Genomic DNA, 18,910 nt, shown 5'->3' with positions numbered 1-18,910 from the left:
TGATAGTCCTGATGACCACAGCGCCCTCTGCGCCAACGATCAAAGGCACTTGAGAACTGCTGGGACAGTGACCAATTATGATTTCTATTCATAGACAAGTCAACTTTATAATACTTGCATACAGCAATAATCGATATCACAGCGGGAGTATTGTAAACGAAATTCAAACACAGGAATACACAACTACACAAAGGAGTGAATCTGGGATACCACATGGGGAGTTCTGAATTGGATCCTATTTCTGAGGCATCAATAGTGGCAGGTTCATGATAAAGATCAACCTGTAGTAGTACAATAAAAAGGTGAGTAAATGCTGTCATATTCTTATGATTACTATTGTCATTGGGCCACACAAGCAAATCTAACTTCTAATACAATTGTTATAATACTGCTGTCCTCAGTGTATACTGAATTCAATGTGTACTTCAGTATATTTGATATGTCACTATCACCAGGATCACTCAATTCTATTTCGAATTCCATCATCGTTTACAATGACAGTTCTATTTGTCATTGTGATTCTCTTCTTGTCTCCTCCTGCCTGGACAGATAATTCAAAAAGCCCTGGATGTCCTCAACAATCAGACCAGATCCCGTTTGGAGTACTGGATGGATGGAGTACATGTATATTATATATAGTGACTCGTGAAGAAGAAGAAGTTTTATATTGTTCACTTGTATTGTTCACTTGTTTCATATCCAACGTAGATAAAATATTCACATATACGGTATACTCGCACGCATCACGTGAAAAGTAATAACTCAAAGAGAAAACACTGCAAGATGGTTGTTAAAAACAAGTAGGTCCTATAGGGTATAAAATTGAATATATCGTCTACGGGTATAACCAATCAAAGTGGTTAAACCCTGATTTGTAAAACCTTCAGTATGATAAAACCGGACATATGTACATATAGACATCATTCATGATTGTGTAACCAGTAAAAGTCCTGAATAATAGATTATTGCTAATAGCCTTGAGATAGAGGCACTTACACAGGGGTAGCAGAGATGGACAGATCCGGCACGCACACAGTCCCGTTGCAATCTCGAAGAATTGGGACCTGTTCAGGCACGATTTTGAACACAAACACAGCAGAAAAGCATTGTACAATGTATATCAGCTTATAACTATGCATGACAGACGTTCTTGTGGGTCAGTAGTAGTGGCAATTGGATTAGAATCAACCACTTGGAATCAACCACTGATATCTAACATGACAATACCATGTAATAGTACACTGTACCTCGAAACGTCCAATCATCACTCTTCAATTGTTGACAAATGAATGATACGCAGGTTTTAGCCAGGCGTAGATGTAAAAAATGTACAAAATATACCATTAGACTGGGCATTAGACTATACACACGCTGTACCCATCGCATGGTCATGTAGGAACCTGCATATTCATTGAGATCACCAGTTATGGTGATAGTACAAATTGTACTAAAAACGGAATGGTCAATAATTTATTTAGAATGTATATCTATATCCAATATACTCATTATTCTGAGAAGAATGCGGCGTATCCCAGATTCCCCGATGCGGAATATCAAATTTCATTCCTCATTGATCGCTTCTATTACCGATAGTTTTCGATAGTATCGTGTGCTTGCGTTCAGAATCGGCGGCAGAATTCCGCCGTCACCAGCGTTGCTTGGGTTGGCTGCTATATCGTAGTCGAATTTAATCTTGATTGGTTGCAGCTTTTGACGTATGGAGTTCTGTATGAAACGAATATACAGTACGAAAACACAACACGCTTTTTTTTTTTTCAATCCTTTCTACACAGCATGAAAACAGTCAGTCGACCGTGACATTACAATCTAAATGCTTACATTGTTTTTTGTGATATGATACAATGCATGGGGTTCATAAAGTTCTTTATTTTTAAGTTGAGAATCATGTTATATACTTAGAGACTGTAGAAATTATCGAAAGTCTAAAAGAACGGGAAGGCACGTTATACTATAAATCGACCCAGAAACATTATTCAAACATAGATATAAATCTATACATCTTCAAACCACGGTCGAACGGCGGGCTTGTTTAATCATTGATTGTTCGCAGTGGCACACTACAAATATTGTCTGACGAAAAGCTATGGAATTCTGCTAGTAAATACTATGTTTTTCCACCGTGTCCTAGCCTCTTACTGTATTTATTGCAAATAACAAACAACCAAACAAAAAGAAATGCAGAGGTGATATTGAAACAGCTGTAGAACAAAAGAACTTTTTTTGTGTGTGTTCATTTACATTCCGCGAGTGACATGCTCATGTTTTACCACTGTATCTAAAACTCGAACGCTTTCCAAGGCCTACCCAAACAACTGCAGAAGTAATAGCGATTCATACTTACAAGCACGTAGGCCGTGTAGGACATACAGGAGAGTACATCTTTCGTCAGCGTCACCGTTTTACGCAGGATAGCCGAATCTACCCCGTCCGGGATGAGAAAGACGGCCCTTGGATGCTGTCGGCGGAAATCGCAGGTGAGTGTGCAGGAAAAATCTGGAAAAAGTACATGAAAAATTCGTGAATTTTTTCGGATTACACCGTATCAAATCCGAGAGAGAATTCTCTATATTTGATCATTTGTGTCTGCGTGGAAGTGCGTGTATATGGGTGTGTGTGTGGTTGGGTGTGTGTGCTTCATGTGTACGAATATAATGTGTAGTATTCGTTTCTTTTGGTCTGTCAGCTCCGCTGAGTACAAGGTGTATTCACGGTCATTTTAATTTATACACTCTTCAAACGACATTCCCAATACTCGCAAGACAGGAGCTGGAAATCCTACGCCCCAAGCAGCAGATTTTTATTCTTTTATTTTACTTAGCATTTTTTTTTTCAATTTAAAGCAAAAAGAATTGATATATTGATTTTTTTAATGAAATATATTTCATTAACATGTAAGGCATGCGAAAGGGCACTGGAATAGGTATGAAGGGTAGGGAGCCTATATCGCGCATTATTGAAGTGATGATATAAAGGATACCATTAATATGACAAAACGAAATCAGTGTTTTCTCCCAATCTTGTGCATTCTAATAAAAAAAAAAAAAATTGACATACAGTAAAACAGAACAGAAACAAACCAACCAACCAAACAAACAAACAAACCATATGTATTTGCTGTTCACGCGGACTAACCACAATAAATTCATGATTGTTTATTGTTTCTCGGATTGTGGATAACTATAAAAAAAAACTATAAAAACAAAACGAACGAATGCAAAAAACAAACAGACAGACCACCGGATATAGATGAAAATGAAATAAGAAATATATATTCGGGCCCCGTTTTATCATAAGGTATAATCGATTGTAAATTCCCTTACCACAGAGGCTGCCATGGACATAGACTTATAATAGAAATCAACTATCAGTGGCGGATCCAGAGGGGGGCACAATCGGCGCACGGCCCCCTTTAATTTTCCTTAAAAACAAAGAAAATAAGAAGAAAAAAAATGAAATGAAACCCGGAAGAGGCACCAGAAAAATTAGTCACGCCCCCCCCCCCCCTTTACAAAATTCCTGGATCCACCCCTGACTATAATCTTTTAATTCATAAAACAGGTCCCCGGACGCTTACAATGTATGCTCGATATAGTCATGTCAATATGCGTATCATTGTATTCCAATGAGTGACAGCGATTACGAACTGGAGCTATACGGTTATTTGAGAAAATTCAATCCAATTATACAATAAAGAGTTCGTCCGTTTTACCTAATATTTCTGGAACTGCGGGTCCCGTGTAATGCAGACACAGGTAGATATTAAAACTGTGCAGTATTTGAAGAAGCAGAAACAAGGTAGAATAAATAAACACGTTGTTATATATATCGTTGACGACAATAGACACGAAAGCAAGCGTTACACAATGCTACATGAAATTAGTTGTAACGAGTGCACGTCACGATTCCGACACACATGAGCCATATAGTTCACGAGCACAGCACTCGGGGTAATAAGGCCCATGAATCCGACGCTAGGCAAACAATTACGGCCCACGAGTCCAACGCTAGGAAAAAAAGGGCGCAGGAATCTGACACTGCACGCAAACAAGGCCCACGAGTCCGACAGCCATTATTTCACTGGGCGTAATAATGTTGTATATAACGTTTGCGTAAATTACGCAGTTTGTATAGGGGCTATTTTCATGCCATTTTGTGGTTTCTATTGTATTGGTTCTAATGTTTTTTATATGCATTATTGGTATTAACTTGGTAATATCAAACCCAAGAATTTGTCTCTTGTTCTGTTTTCGTCCCTAATTTTATGCAGAATTGTCAAATGTAAAAGCTAAAATAAATATTTATTTTGGATACACACGCAAACACATCACAAACTTCGGAAAATGCACACTCATAAACGTATAAACTTTACACGAACATGAAAATTATGGTCCTATTCAATAACATGCAATTAATACAGAGAAACAGAAGAAGATATAAGAGTATGTCACATATACTAGTCAAACTGTAATTGAGTCAGGTATTCGACGTCTAGCGGTAATATCCGTTATAACAGACAAAGTTACCCTGATGACATTTACAAAGTTAAAAAAAACCCAAAACAAACAAGTATCAGCGTGTTGCATGCGCGAGGTAAAAAGAATTGTTATCGATGCTTTATAAATTTATAATAAAAAAGTAGACAACTTTTGAGAAGAAGACAGAGTTACTTTTTTACCTTGAAACGGCGGAACCGTCGTTGAGGACAAGGTCACGATTCTCGAGGTCAATTCCCGCTGACCCGTTCAAGGACATACGGACACCAAAACTCACCACGGGACGTGACCTGCGTAAATAATTATTGTCATGCAAATTGTTACACAAACACGGCCATATGAGAAAACCTGGGAGTGTTGAGTAAAAACAGGTCCCTCTATCAATAACTACGACAAGTAAATGTCATCATACGGATTATGGGAAGGTTTATAGTGCAAGAAAGAGTGGGAAACATTGAATAAGATTTGCTTATGTTTTATGATAAACAGCTTCGTTTCTTCATTTTAGGCAGTTAGTCTCACGGTGAAAATACATTTCTATTTTTCACATCTAGTGATGAGAACCTTGTAAACAGAAAGGGTTTTAAAGGATAATTGCCCAATCAATCATCTTTTATGTACTCGCCACTGAGAGTTGTGAGACAATGAATGACATCTTCATTCTTTTTGTCTCCAATTTGCGCAGGATATACAGATTCATGGAAACAAGTAAATTTTATCTACCTACCTACTTTCATGTTTTTTTGTTTAATAATTCTTACAATATTCTTTCAAGTCAACTTGTAGACATTCGTGAAGCTTATTTTGCTCCTTTACGCCCATTCGTTAGTCCATCTATTGAAGAAACTAAATTATGTCCGGATCACTGATAATTTTTTTTTTGTCTTATGCTATTTCTAAATTATAATATTAATTACATAATATATAACCCAACTCTGATTTCATTAATCGTGAGTAAACATGGCAAACGGAAGTGGAGGGCGGAGATTGCGTTTTTTATCAATTTCTTTACCTCAAAACCACAGCAGCGTCGGACTGGTATGAGCCGATGACAAGATCTGAAAAGAGAGGCAAGAATGGTTAGTGCTGACAGTTTCTGTTTTCAGGTTTTGGCAAGATGTCCACAATGTAAATTTTACAAGCTTTTATACAATGTATGTCATATATACTTTAATGAAACATCCATCAGTAATTGGTTCATTTGACTGTGTTAAAGTATCCCCTTGCACAGTCAACGTTAACCCGGAGAACAATTTTATTAAACTTTATTTCAAGACCTATATATTTCTAAATAGATTTAAAGAATTTACCTTTTTTTTTCCGCAGTCACTTCTTCTCATACAACACTTCACTCGTTCACACAATGCACGAATACTGTGACACAAATTTTATATCAAATTTTAGTGCTTAGGAATTTCCTGACGTGGGTACCTACCGGGGTAAGAATTGTTATCAATATCCATTCCGCTGGCAAGTGCGAACCCGAATGACGTCAGATCCACACCGAATTGCGACGGACTAATATGCTGATATAAAACCACACAGTCAACATTGATAAGAGGATAGACTGAAAATTTCATACGGCAGCAATCTGGGCGACAAGTCGATCCAATATGCATGAAGGTATAATTTGACATTAAAAGAAACATTATACATTTTATACATATTATAATTTTTTTCCTACTGAATTATTCGATTCTCCAGAGACGAGCGAAAACGGGTCAACAGATTTCAAGCTTTACGTTCGCTCACTTAAGGAAATTAACATGCCAATTATAGGTGGGAATGGAATATGCCGTTTAAAAGTGTGACAACTTTACATTATTGCTCTTAATCCTTTAAGTTGTAGCATTGGTCCCTCTCTTTCTGTCATACAAAATGTGACAAAGTTTGTATTTCGTGGCCGCAATGGGCACAATATTTATTAATGTGAGTCCCCCTTTTGTTTTAGTTTTTTTCTTTATTAACATCTTCTGTAAGTCTTAGCTTCTGAGAGATTCTTCAATAGGTGTTTAATTTCCACACTTACAGTCGAGAAACAGCATGACTCTTTCATCTTTCATTCAAGATATTGAATGAATGTTTTTGTCATATTGCTGTGCTGCCGTTATATACACATGTCGCACATGGTATTTCATAACTGCGATTTCCTTGCGGTATCTTCTCTCCTCTCGTCATCTATATCTCTCTTTTATTCATCTATTCATCTTTTTCGTCTACTCTTCTCCTCGTGTGTATCTCTTGACTGTCCCATGTCTTTCTTGTTCAGCATAACATGGTTGCCCTTATGCATTATGTCTTGTTAAAAGTAATGTGTTTTCAAAGACTTTGTTGGGTATCGTGTATAGATGTTGAGTATTGGTCTTACGCCATGTTTGGTCTGGTAGCCAGATATGGCGGACGCATGACGTGCGTGGTTTACCTGTGTAGCAGTAGACGACAGCCCCCTCTCTCCCAGTCCCAGATGTATGCTAACCCGTCCTTCCTTTCCATCACCGAAGTACGGAGAAGAAACAGCCACGTCTATTTTGACAACGATAAATGATAATACATGGACTCAGAATGACTCGCACATTACGTATATTAAGACCGAATATCGCATAATATTCATATATAATACGAGTATTCTGAGATTAAAAGATGGTTGCAGTATATTGAATATATACATACATATACTTCAACTCTTGCACTTTTCCAAAAAGGAGGAACAGTGAGAGGAATAATGATGTCAAAGCTACGCACCGATTTTTCCTTTATCCTGTCTCATATCTCACAATATATATATATATATTATATATATTATATATATATATATATATATATGTGTGTGTGTGTGTGTGTGTGTGTGTGTGTGTAATAATAATGATAATAAAAAGACATGTAAATCAGTAAATCGTCATAATTATTGCCTTAACCTAAATGAATATGAATTCACGGAACTAAAAAATACTTTTGATCTGATGTAGATTAACAACTGACCCCTTTTATCTTTTAAAGAATGTAACGAGGTCTCATTATTATTCTCGCAAGATAAACATCAGTGTTTTGGTTTTTTTTTTGTATTATGCATGTAATTCAATTTACTTATTCTCACTAAATGCATTTCTATGCTTGGAATCTCGTTTGAACGCAACAGATGTTGCTGAATTACGATCGCCTGTGACAACTGTCTGACAAGCTTAAATGTGCTGTAAACAAATGCATGGGACTTCAATACATAAAAAATCAGCTGTCAGGTCTGTTTTTATATTGGCGTAATAAGATTTTGTGTGTATACAGCTACGCACTCCCGTTATGGGGGCGTTTCATCAAAGAGTTCGTCGGAGGTTTTCACCGACAAATTTGCTATCAGCCAATCAGACGCAAGGATTTCAGTGGCTTTTAACAGTTGTCAGTGTAAATCACTGACAAAAAGTTTCATGAAACACCCCCCAGGACCGGTGGTTTTCTTTCGTAATATCGAAATTTCGCTATAACTGAACAGTAAAGTATATATTAAAAAGATATATAGATGATAGTCTTGAGACGTGAAATTTTGTTTCGTTGAAATGAGAATTTCGTTATATCCGTGTTCACTATAACGGGAGTGCACTGTATAACAGTATCAAGACTAGCCTTGGTTCCCATCTTGATTGATGTCCCCAATGGCGGCAAGGGCAAACCCGAAACGACCGCCAGGATACTGTCCTGTTATCGTCTGCTCCACCAGAAAGTCACCCTGCCAAGACGAAAAAATAGATCGAGTTTAATACCAACACTTCTTTACTTTGTATCTTCAATGCACTCCAGAATAATTGTCACACGCTCGCTCGACATGATTATCTTAAACAGGAAGATGGAGGCCACCTCCCTAGCTACAACACGCCCATGCAATCAAAATGCTTTCAAAGAAAATGACATCTATTCAATTTATTTATTTACTTATTTATTTATTTATTTATTTATTTATTTATTTATTTATTTATTTATTTATTTATTTATTTAGCTATTTAGCTAGTTAGCTATTTAGACATTTATTAATTTGAACATATCTATACCGGATAAAAAGATCAGCAAAAAGCTGTTTTACATCGAAGTCCTGTATGGACATTGCAGTTTCCTGCACAGGGAATTACTGAAAGAAAGACAACCCCCCCCCCCCCAAAAAAAAAAACAACAACAAAAAACACAAAAACAAAAACAAAAACAAAAACAAAACAAAACAAACAACAAAAACAAACAAACAACAACAGCAACAGCAACAACAAAACAAAACAAAAACAACAAACAGACTAACACAGAATTAAACATTTTTCAGATTTGAATTGAATTAAGAATTGAATTTAAAAAAAAAAATGACTCTAGAGTCGAGTTGTTTCTGTTGCAACTTATTGACAAACTTGCCCTTCATCGAGATCTATAGACACCGATTAATCGGTATATAACTTGAGTATATGATAACAGTGGCGGATCCAGGGAGGACCGCAACCGGCGCACGCCCCCCCCCCCTCCTTTATTTTTTGTTGAAACAAAAGAAATAAAAAGAAAAAAATGGGGGGAGGGGTGCGTGCGCCCCCCTTTAACTTTGTAAACGCGCCACCTCCTTAAGGAATTCCTGGACCAGCCCCTGTGATAGCCATATGGTTAAACACTATCCCATCCGAGTATGTATGCCCACTTTTGGTCATAACCTTGATGTACACAACGTGTAAAACATCACGTTCGAGGATGAACGCATCCGGAAGGATTTGAACGCAATACATTCTGTTTACAAATCCAGAGCTTTATCCATATGCCATACTATCAGTGCTCTCACTTTATAAAGATTACGATAGTGATATTGATAATGTAATCCCCATTAAATGGATGATATATTTTTGGTCGAGATGGGGTTTTTAACTTGTTTTTTTGTGAGATGATGAGAAACGTCTTATGAAATGTGAAAGAGCACACAATTCTAAAATCAGTTCAAAGATTACTTCAAGAAAATTGGTTTTGAAATAACTGAGACATCCGAAGACAAAGAAATCGTAATAAACGATCGGTTAGGACCACTTTGTTTTACTTCGTTTTCTTGATATCCCAGCCATTTCAAAACCAATATTCATCAGATAAACTTTGAATTGTTTCTAATTATCTCGCAAAGAAGTAGAATTTTGATTCCCCACCTCAACGAAAGCTATACCATCTCTCGAAGCGCACTCACGTTTCCATCACTGTAGTAAACGTAGATTCTCCCGACTTCCCAGCCATCTCTAATGGGCGTTTCGAAAGCTGAGTGCATGGGTGCCCCAATAATGACGTCATCAGACCTAGGTCGATGAAGAAACACATTTTGGGAAGGACATTAAATCACTGTGAGTAAGTGTGTCCTTGATATCTTGTGACTTCATTCTTTTTTTTTGTATTATATATTTCATGCTGATTACTCTATTTATTCTTCGTTTGAAGATATATAATTATTTGTGCGCTTATTCTAAACCCGAGCAAAGACACGGAAAAGAGCGCTCTTTGGTTTTTAAATATTATTTCTAAAGTCTTTATACAGTGTACATAGATAAATTTGATATTGTATCCTTAACCAATTAAATCTTGTAGGCTGATTGCTTTTCTTGCGTCATGTGGCCAAAATAATTTAACATCCATATGTTGAATACGAGATAACCCTGACGTCATATCCATAGTACAGTGCAATGTAGAATGATATGACGTCATATTCAAGGTATAGTAATCGATAACATGTGTTAAGTGCTATCGGTATCGGCCTCATAGACCACTGTGTATCATCACGTCTGCTTCACGCGCACGATATACAGCACGATGGTCTGTGATGCAAAACTTCCACAACCAACAAAACTAGAGGATTCTTTTTTTTTTTAAACAATAGCTAATTTATGAGTATTAAAGCTTAGGATTACAATATATCAAAATAGTTTTGATAGATGATTTATTTGTTGAGATATTGTCATGGAAAGTAACACTCGAACCTTACCGATTATCTGATTTTGCTACTATAGGTTACGTCCTAACTGAAATAAATCATGAGGCGTCGACATTTTCCATTCAACATGCAGGCTATATGTACTATTGATACATATATAAAGACATTCAATATATATATATATATATATATATATATATATATATATACATATGTATATATATCTGTATATATATGTATATGTATATATATATATATATATATATATGATGTAAAATACCATAATAGGTAGAGTAACCATCTGTGCGAGATCGTCTGCAGGAAATTTCAGAAAACAAAACAGGTTAGTGTTGCACTCTTCATAAGCTATATATAAACATATAATATATATAGGCCTATATATGTATGTGTGTGTGTGTGATATATATCATAACATCATATACCGGTAGCATTCCGGTACCAGTTTATCTTATTGTGCTGTGTGCCATTAGATTTTATTTGGTATATGGTGTAAGTTACAATAGTCACCCGTCATTGTTTAAATCAGCACTGAGGAGAGAATGGCCGAACCCAGCACCGTGTTGGTAGCCATACAGGACATAATACCTTTGCAGGTTCCTGTCGTAAAATTCAACCTGTCGAAACAAGTAAGCAAGCAAGAAAAAAAAATACAACCGTTGGAAATAAATATATAATAGATTCGGAGGCAGATAAATGAATGAATATCATTAGCGATGCAAAACTCAATTACATTCATTGTCACGACACCGTACATATAACATATTACTTCCACACTCATTTTTTAAATGTTTGTCATGTAAATATAATACATTTTATAAATAAATAGATAGATGAATAAATAAATAAATACATATACGTATACATGTATATAAACATACATTTTACATATAAACAATTCATATATGAATGTATGTATTCAAATGTGCATATTTAAATAAGATGTATTATATTAATTGACCAGTTACATGCACGTTTATTGTAAAAGCACGAAGTCAGTTGCGTAGAGTGTATAATGAGCATTATCTATGTGGGTTATTTTCTTCTTTTTTTTTTTGTTTATGCCATTGAATTGATTATGAATATAATTGTATTTGTAATATGCTACGGAGAAAGAGGAGTGAGTCAAAACTTATTTATTTATTTATTTATTGTCTATAGCGAAATTAAAATGGCATCTCTTTACCCTTCCGTTGAGGTCGGGTAGACCTCGTGGAATTCCGGCCATGATTTCGGGCACCCCATCTCCAAAAAAGTCGCCAAAACTGACGGAATATCCTTCAAAATGTATAGATATACAGGTAGACAAAACAACGGAATAGAAGACAGACTGTTACAAGTGTCATGACCTTATGTTTCGTCACAACCTAGAATGATCTTTAACACATTTTACATTCTGTGTGGTCCTGAAAAGGACCTGCGAATTGCACGTGGTGTATACCGTGAAACTAACCACAGCTAAAATATTATCGCTTGTCGAAGCAATCCTATATCATACAAGCCCTGGTGATTTTCATTTACAGTGCTCACCCTTCCACGTGTTCCAAGAAAAAAAATCACGATTCATGTTTAATTTGATTCAATTATTACGATACAACAATTTTCATATTGATAACTCTGATTTCTTTTTAATCCATCATACATACGTTATTTTAGAAGTACTTTTTACATAGTAGGTACCTAAACTTACTCAGAACTATGTACAGTGCATCAAGCCTGCAGTATAATTGACAGAACATAACATTATTTGTAGAATTCCATAAGTAATGAATACTATCTCCACTACGCTAATTCAAACGGGTTCCCACGTTATGCTTACCTCGGTATTCGTCATCGTAGTTCTGCGAGTTGACAAACCCAGTATAGACCACATTGCCAAAGTCGTGGTGGTTTCCGCGGTACACCGTTCCTGCGAGGAATGAGATTTTTTTTTTTGTTTAATTAATAAAGGTAAGCTGAAACACAGGGACCGCACAACATTTTCAAAATGTGTTTTGACGGGGGGGGGGGGGGGGGGGGGGAGGGGGGAGTCATTCAAGTTTGATTGAAACCTGGGTTTTTGTGGGCTTGTAACGGCTTTTTTTTTCAGATATCCCCTTGTGTTGGCCTGCTTCTGTAGGCCTATATTTGCTCACTTTGAAAACCCGGTGTAGAGTGTGTGGATAGTTACCATGGAGGGGGAAGGCTGGCCCTCAGTGGCGTATCTAGGGAAAACAGCGCCAGGGGCAAGCGCGGAAATCTACGCCCCTAATTTCTGAAAAAGTGTTCAACCCCAACTCCATCCCGGTAGGGACTTTATGCTTTTTCATGAAATTATATGCTTTTTCAAGTACTTAAAAAGGGTCTTTTGAGAGTGATTTAAATGTAATAAATTGTGATAAACTTTGGCGAGCGAGCGCAACGAGCGAGCCGAAAATTTGTGTATTTCAGTTTACAAAAAAAAGGAATTCTTGTCATTTTTTGCTTACTAAATCTTACAATTCTAATCAAGATATAGTAACGGCCTTATAGATAACGATTTATACCAACAAAATAAAATACTCAAACTTAGTACGAGCGAGCGAGCCGAAATTTGTATATTTCCGCGTCATCATCACGTTTTGTTCTTATCTTCTTTTTTTTGGATAAATTTTGGCGAGCGAGCGCAGCGAGCGAGCCGAAAATTTTTGTATTTCAGCTTACAAAACATGCAATTGTTGTCATTTTTTTTTGTTTATTAAATCTTACAATTCTAATCAAGAATAGTGACGGCCTTATAGATAACGATTTATACCCAACAAACAGAGGACTTGAAAAAATACTCTAAATTAGTACGAGCGAGTGAGCCGAAATTTGTATATTTCGGTGTCATCATCACATTTTGTTCATTTCTTTCTTTTTTCTTTGATAAATTTTGGCGAGCGAGCGCAGCGAGCGAGCCGAAAATTTTGTATTTCAGCTTACAAAACATAGAATTCTTGTCATTTTTTGCTTATTAAATCTTACAATTCTAATCACGATATAGTGACGGCCTTATAGATAACGATTTATACCCAACAAACTAAGGACTTGAAAAAATACTCTAAAAAGTGAGCCGAAATTTGTATATTTCCGCGTCATCATTACGTTTTGTCCTTATCTTGTTTGATTGTTTTTTGCGCCCCCCCCCCCCCCATGTTCGAAACCGTTGGCGCCCTCCTTTGATCGAATCGGCGATCGCTTCAGAACGAAAGAAATTGCAGCCGCTGCTCCGTGTAACATTTTGCCTGCTAAATATAAAATGACATGTGTGAACACAATATACATTGCCATTTTGTCCGCATCATCATGTTTTGTTTTTATCTTGTTTGATTCGGTTTTCTGCAACCCCCCCGGTCCGGGCGAGGTTTTTTTTCTTCTTCTTCTTCTTCTCCTTCTTCTTCTTCCTTTTCTTCCCCTTTTTTTCTTTTTTTTTTCTTCTTCTTCGTTTTTTTTTCGTTTTTTTTTTCGTTTTTGGCGCCCCCAAGGAGTGGCACCCGGGGCACGTGCCCCCCTTGCCCCCCCCCCCCCTCCCCCCCTAGATACGCCACTGCTGGCCCTGCTCAGATATGGGCCTATTATTCGAGAATTCTCGTAACAGCTTTATCACTGATCTCTATATTCAAAGCACACACACACACACACACACACACAGACACACACACACACATACACACACACAGACACACAGACACACACAGACACAGACACACACACACACACCCAAAGAATCTCGCCTGGAGTCGACCGTTACTAATGGACGTAATAATTATATTCTTCGATGCACATATTGGCTGACGAGTGCTATTCGTGGTTTTCGAATGTACCTGGGTGTTGGCAGCGAATGATGATCATATTCTTCAACGCTACCGGGTCTTAACCCTTTGTATGCTGTGGGTGGTGATTTGCACGGAACACCCCACAGTGTTTTTCCATACACTGTCTAAACTCCGGGGCACAGAAAGGATTAAAGCACGGAGTTGATACAGCTGCACTCTGTCTTGCATCGCAACACGTGATCCGAAATATTTACATAGATGATAAAATTACATCATTTTGTGCTTGAACAGTTCCATGTCATAAATGTACAGTCTGATAGACAGTAATGTCCTTGAGATTTGCAGACTTAATAGTAGGCCTATTTTACTGGAAATGACTGATGTCTGCAGTGCAGCGTACGTCTATGATATAGCTTGCGTCAATAGCTTGTAGGCCTATAGTAGGTGAAGAAATCATTAGTATGAGTGCCTTCGTGTCTCTGGGTCTATGGGGGGGGGGGGGACGATGCGGCTTTTGCGCGTGTACCAAGCTTTGTGACGGAAAAAAAAAAAGTAGCAACATTTCACTCATCTGACTGACAAATCTTAAGCAACTTTCAAGTTACAAGTGTACTTTCATTTCACCAGAGACATTTTCCAAGAGGGACGGTGTAACGGGATAATCACCTTGTCCATAGTTGCTGTTCGCTGCTGCAATAATCCATTCCGTCTTGATGTTATTATTATGCCAGGGAATAAGAAGAGAAAGAGGCCAAGAGTAGAAAAAAAAATATAATGACAGAATAAGATGGTATATCTTCTTTTCCGAATTTCACAATCTTCTTGATAATTAAGGAATGTCCTGTTCCTGCAGTACATTGATGAGGTTTAATCCTCCCCCTACTCTCTTTAGCCTATTCAGTCATTTATTTCAACGTAGAACATTTTCGAGAAAGTACAAATTGTGTGCTACCATGGCTACAGTTATTCTTCAAAACATATTGCCTAGATACAGGCCATACTTATTGTAAGTTCACCTCTGCAATCTTACAATATCACCCACACACTTATTTTGCCAACTTTGTATAATACATCGATAATACTTCTTTCTGTAAATCAATTTATAAACACGTTTTACAAGCTTTCTGAATGAAAAATTATATTCAATTTACAGTACAATAAAACACGTTGCTTAATTCTACAGTTTATTTTCAACATCATGAGTTATTTTCAACATCATGAAATTAAATTGATTTCATTTAACTTTATCTATTTTCGAATTCCATAAAAAAAGAGAAACCGTTCAAATTATTTCAAAATAGTGTACTAGGACAAAATAATTAGGACATGTGTTATTTACAAAACTAACAACGATTTCTTAATGATATTACCTTTCCAATGAAGGTGAGATTTCTCCTTCCCCAGTTGTCTATTGCCATCTAAATATCTGTATTCTTAATTTCACATTACTACCTCTTTCTGATTTGAATTGAAGAATATGACACTGTTGTAATTTTTGTCGTCATTGGTGGGAAATGATGAAGTATTCGTGGCTCACTAATGGCTTACTATATGAATTTGATTAAGGTCATAACTATAATTATATTCTATTTTTACTCAGATTACTTTTATCGGCTATTTTAAGGGGAGCAGAAAGAAAGAGAAAGCATTAATGCTATGAGATTGTTAGATGTATACATGCGTCCACACACACACATACACACACACACACACACCATATATATACATATATATATATATATATATATGTCTATATGCATTATATTCACACATTTTACAGGAAACCATTAAAGAAAAACATGAAAGGAGGCTGAAACGTAATAAAACTTACCTCCGTCTGAGCAGCACTAAATCCAAATTCACACACTTTCGAGTCGTGATGGACATGCGTATACATGCACGTTTGATATAGGGCAGAATAAGAGGAAACAACAGTGATATAATTTCTTTTGTTATTATTTGACAATTGAAAAGAAAGAAATGAAAAGCAACAAAAACAAAACAGCAACTTGCGATTTCGCATGGCATTCTTTCATAATGTATCCCCCCCCCCCCAATAGGATATCATATTTCATATCGGTGAATAAAAGTAGTTATAGCTTTATTAAAAGAAAGAAAAACGCTTTATAAAGCAACATAGAAAATGGTCCATACAGATATTTATAACAGTTCATGTAGTATTATTAATGGCGTATTGAATGTGAAACCTGCATTTTTTCCCGCAATGCAGCACAATTACTACAATGATTCACTTCCATGGTGTCTTTTACATGGTGTATAATAAACATACGTATTAACAGCGGGGAGACTTAACTCCTGATTCCACATTTTAGTAACCTCTAATAAGAAACACATTATATCGACAACGTATTCACTTTCCAATCACGAAATAATCGTAACCATGTTATATCTATATCAAACTCTCATCCACCCCTGAGATGACCAATATACCTATTTATTGGTAGGAAGGAGTTTTATGATCTATACTTAGCACAGTCTTTAGACATTCTCTCTTAGCGTCATGGAAATTCACATGACGAAGAAGGTGTGAACACTGTTCGTCGTCAAACAAGTACTCGGCTTCGAGATTCGGAAAACAGTGTTGATTATCGGCATTGAATCCACTCACCCCGTGAAGCGCAGGCACTAAACCAGTGCACGACGCTAAAATTTTGGCGCGCAAAGACACAGCCGCCCTCCACATATCGATTGGCAGTGGGCTCGCCGAACTCGTCTTGAAATTGTGTGGATAGAGGGTGACAAACCTGCACACACAAAAAAAAGTCACATAGTGCAAATAATTTGAAGCTGCAGTAATGAAGAGTTTCTTCAATGTCTACCCATACTCTAAACTCTTTCATCAAGAGCTCAGAAGTAAAAACATAAACGCTCCGACAATAATAAAATTGAATGACTGAAAACAAGGAAAAAACAACAACAGCGGATCAGCGAATTGTCTATTTGTAATCAAGAAAGATTTTGCAAATCGACTACTCATCTTTTGCGGTGCTTGTTGCACGTTGACTGATTGTTTGATTGTTCAATTAATTGCTTCAGTTGAATAATTTTTTCAATTTTTTCATTTCATTTCAATTTATTTTCATATTTCTCACATAAAGTTTATATCACAATAAAGTATATAAATACGAAAATTATACAAAACATAATTTAGATGAGACTTCATCGGAATGTACAGAAGTTTGATTTGGTATAAAGACAAGGTCTGTATGCATGCGAATTAAACTGTGGTCATGATGCGAAAAAATATGATGGGGCCTGCGTAAAAGCATTAGCTTGTACAGCCGCAGGTCCCGTGAAAAATCAGATTAGGGGAAGTTTAAAATGCGGATGTTTTTTTTTTTAAACCAACTATAACTGGGGAAACCGATTAAAACAAACAAAACAAAAAATCCAATTAAATAAATGTCACTAAATAAAAATACAGAAAGGTCACATGTTGCAGCAATATAACCTACTACTTAGTAAGGACATTGGTAGAACAACAACTGGGATTGCAGAGATTCAAGGGGTGTGTTGCAGAGTATAGAAAATGGCATAACCGTATGGCATAAATACATAAGTAGAAGGTGGAATAATGATGAGATTTGTCGTGAATGTAAACAATACCGTGTGCTAATGCAATAAAGCTCAGGAGTAACATTCCAGCATGGGTCCTAAAACCAAGCAGGCCGTGTGACCATGGTAACCGACAGCTGTCACGCGCGAGAATTTCGATAACCGAGTGGAACAATAGGTGCATGAAAAGCGCAACAGGCAGACTGATCAAAAATAGTGTTCATGGTTAGGATCCCGCCGGACTACTAATAAGGGATAGACAAGGGGTAAAATAAAGAGCAACAAGAACTATACACTATGCATACCGTACAATGTAGCTGCTAAGAAGATATTGCTTCAGTTTTCTTTTGAATGAGGTTACAGTGGTACAACTTACAAGTTCCGTAGGGAGCTCGTTCCAATATTTGGGCCCAGTGAACATAATGGGTTTTTTTCGCGAAAATTGTTCGGGTACGTGGAAGATGATATGCGTAACGTTGACGAGTTGGATAATCATGAACAGTATAATTTCTTGTAAACATTTGGGAAAATACATCTGGTAATTGGCCAGTTGAAAATTGAAACATAAACAGGCCAACGTTGTAATAAAATAACTCGGGAATTTTCACAATTTTGTTACTAACAAAAGGTTCGTTCGTGTGGGATAAATATCCAGTGTGGTTAACAATTCTAACGGCGCGTTTTTGTACAAGAAATAAGGAATCGGCTGGTATCTCACTGAGCGGCGAACGTTTGCGAACGTAGCGAATTTGAGATTCGCCAACTTTTCTGACGAATGTTTGCGAAAAATCAAAGTTCGCTTCTACCATTAGCGACAGTTAGCGACTTTTAGCGATGTTTAGCGACAATTAGCAACACTTTAGCGAATGTTTGCGAAAGTGTTTGCGAGCACAGGTGGCGACTATTAGCGAATGTTAGCAAATGTTAGCGACAATTTTGCAAATGTTAGCGACAATTTTGCAAATGTTAGCGACAATTTTGCAAATGTTAGCGACAGTTTTGCAAATATTAGCAACTGTTTGCAAATCCTTTGCGACAATTTTGCGAATGTTCTTGGACCTAGAAAAGTACCAGGCGATTGTGTATAGTAAGACCCATAAAACGAC

The 18,910-nt window shown here is 36.8% G+C and overlaps 1 protein-coding gene across 1 annotated transcript; it reads right to left on the bottom strand.

The window, feature by feature from the left end:
• Positions 1-2,446: 2,446 nt before the first annotated feature.
• LOC139725490 (integrin alpha-5-like) lies at positions 2,447-18,225 on the bottom strand (the record flags this gene model as incomplete). Its single annotated transcript, XM_071636563.1, has 13 exons — positions 18,181-18,225; positions 16,858-16,993; positions 12,272-12,361; positions 11,639-11,730; positions 10,963-11,069; positions 9,700-9,805; positions 8,130-8,232; positions 6,937-7,037; positions 5,950-6,040; positions 5,527-5,572; positions 4,697-4,804; positions 3,731-3,786; positions 2,447-2,514 (listed from the first exon to the last, which is right to left on the bottom strand). Coding segments are annotated over exons 1-13 (1,149 nt in total), but the record flags the coding sequence as incomplete, so codon positions are not given.
• Positions 18,226-18,910: the final 685 nt, after the last annotated feature.

The sequence above is a fragment of the Diadema antillarum genome, unplaced genomic scaffold (genome assembly GCF_040938485.1).
Source record: "Diadema antillarum isolate AM-2024a unplaced genomic scaffold, OU_Dant_1.0 seq00000047_RagTag, whole genome shotgun sequence".
NCBI classification, from domain to species: domain Eukaryota; kingdom Metazoa; phylum Echinodermata; class Echinoidea; order Diadematoida; family Diadematidae; genus Diadema; species Diadema antillarum.
The sequence above is the reverse complement of the archived record's forward strand: the minus strand, read 5'-3'. Positions and strand labels throughout refer to the sequence as shown.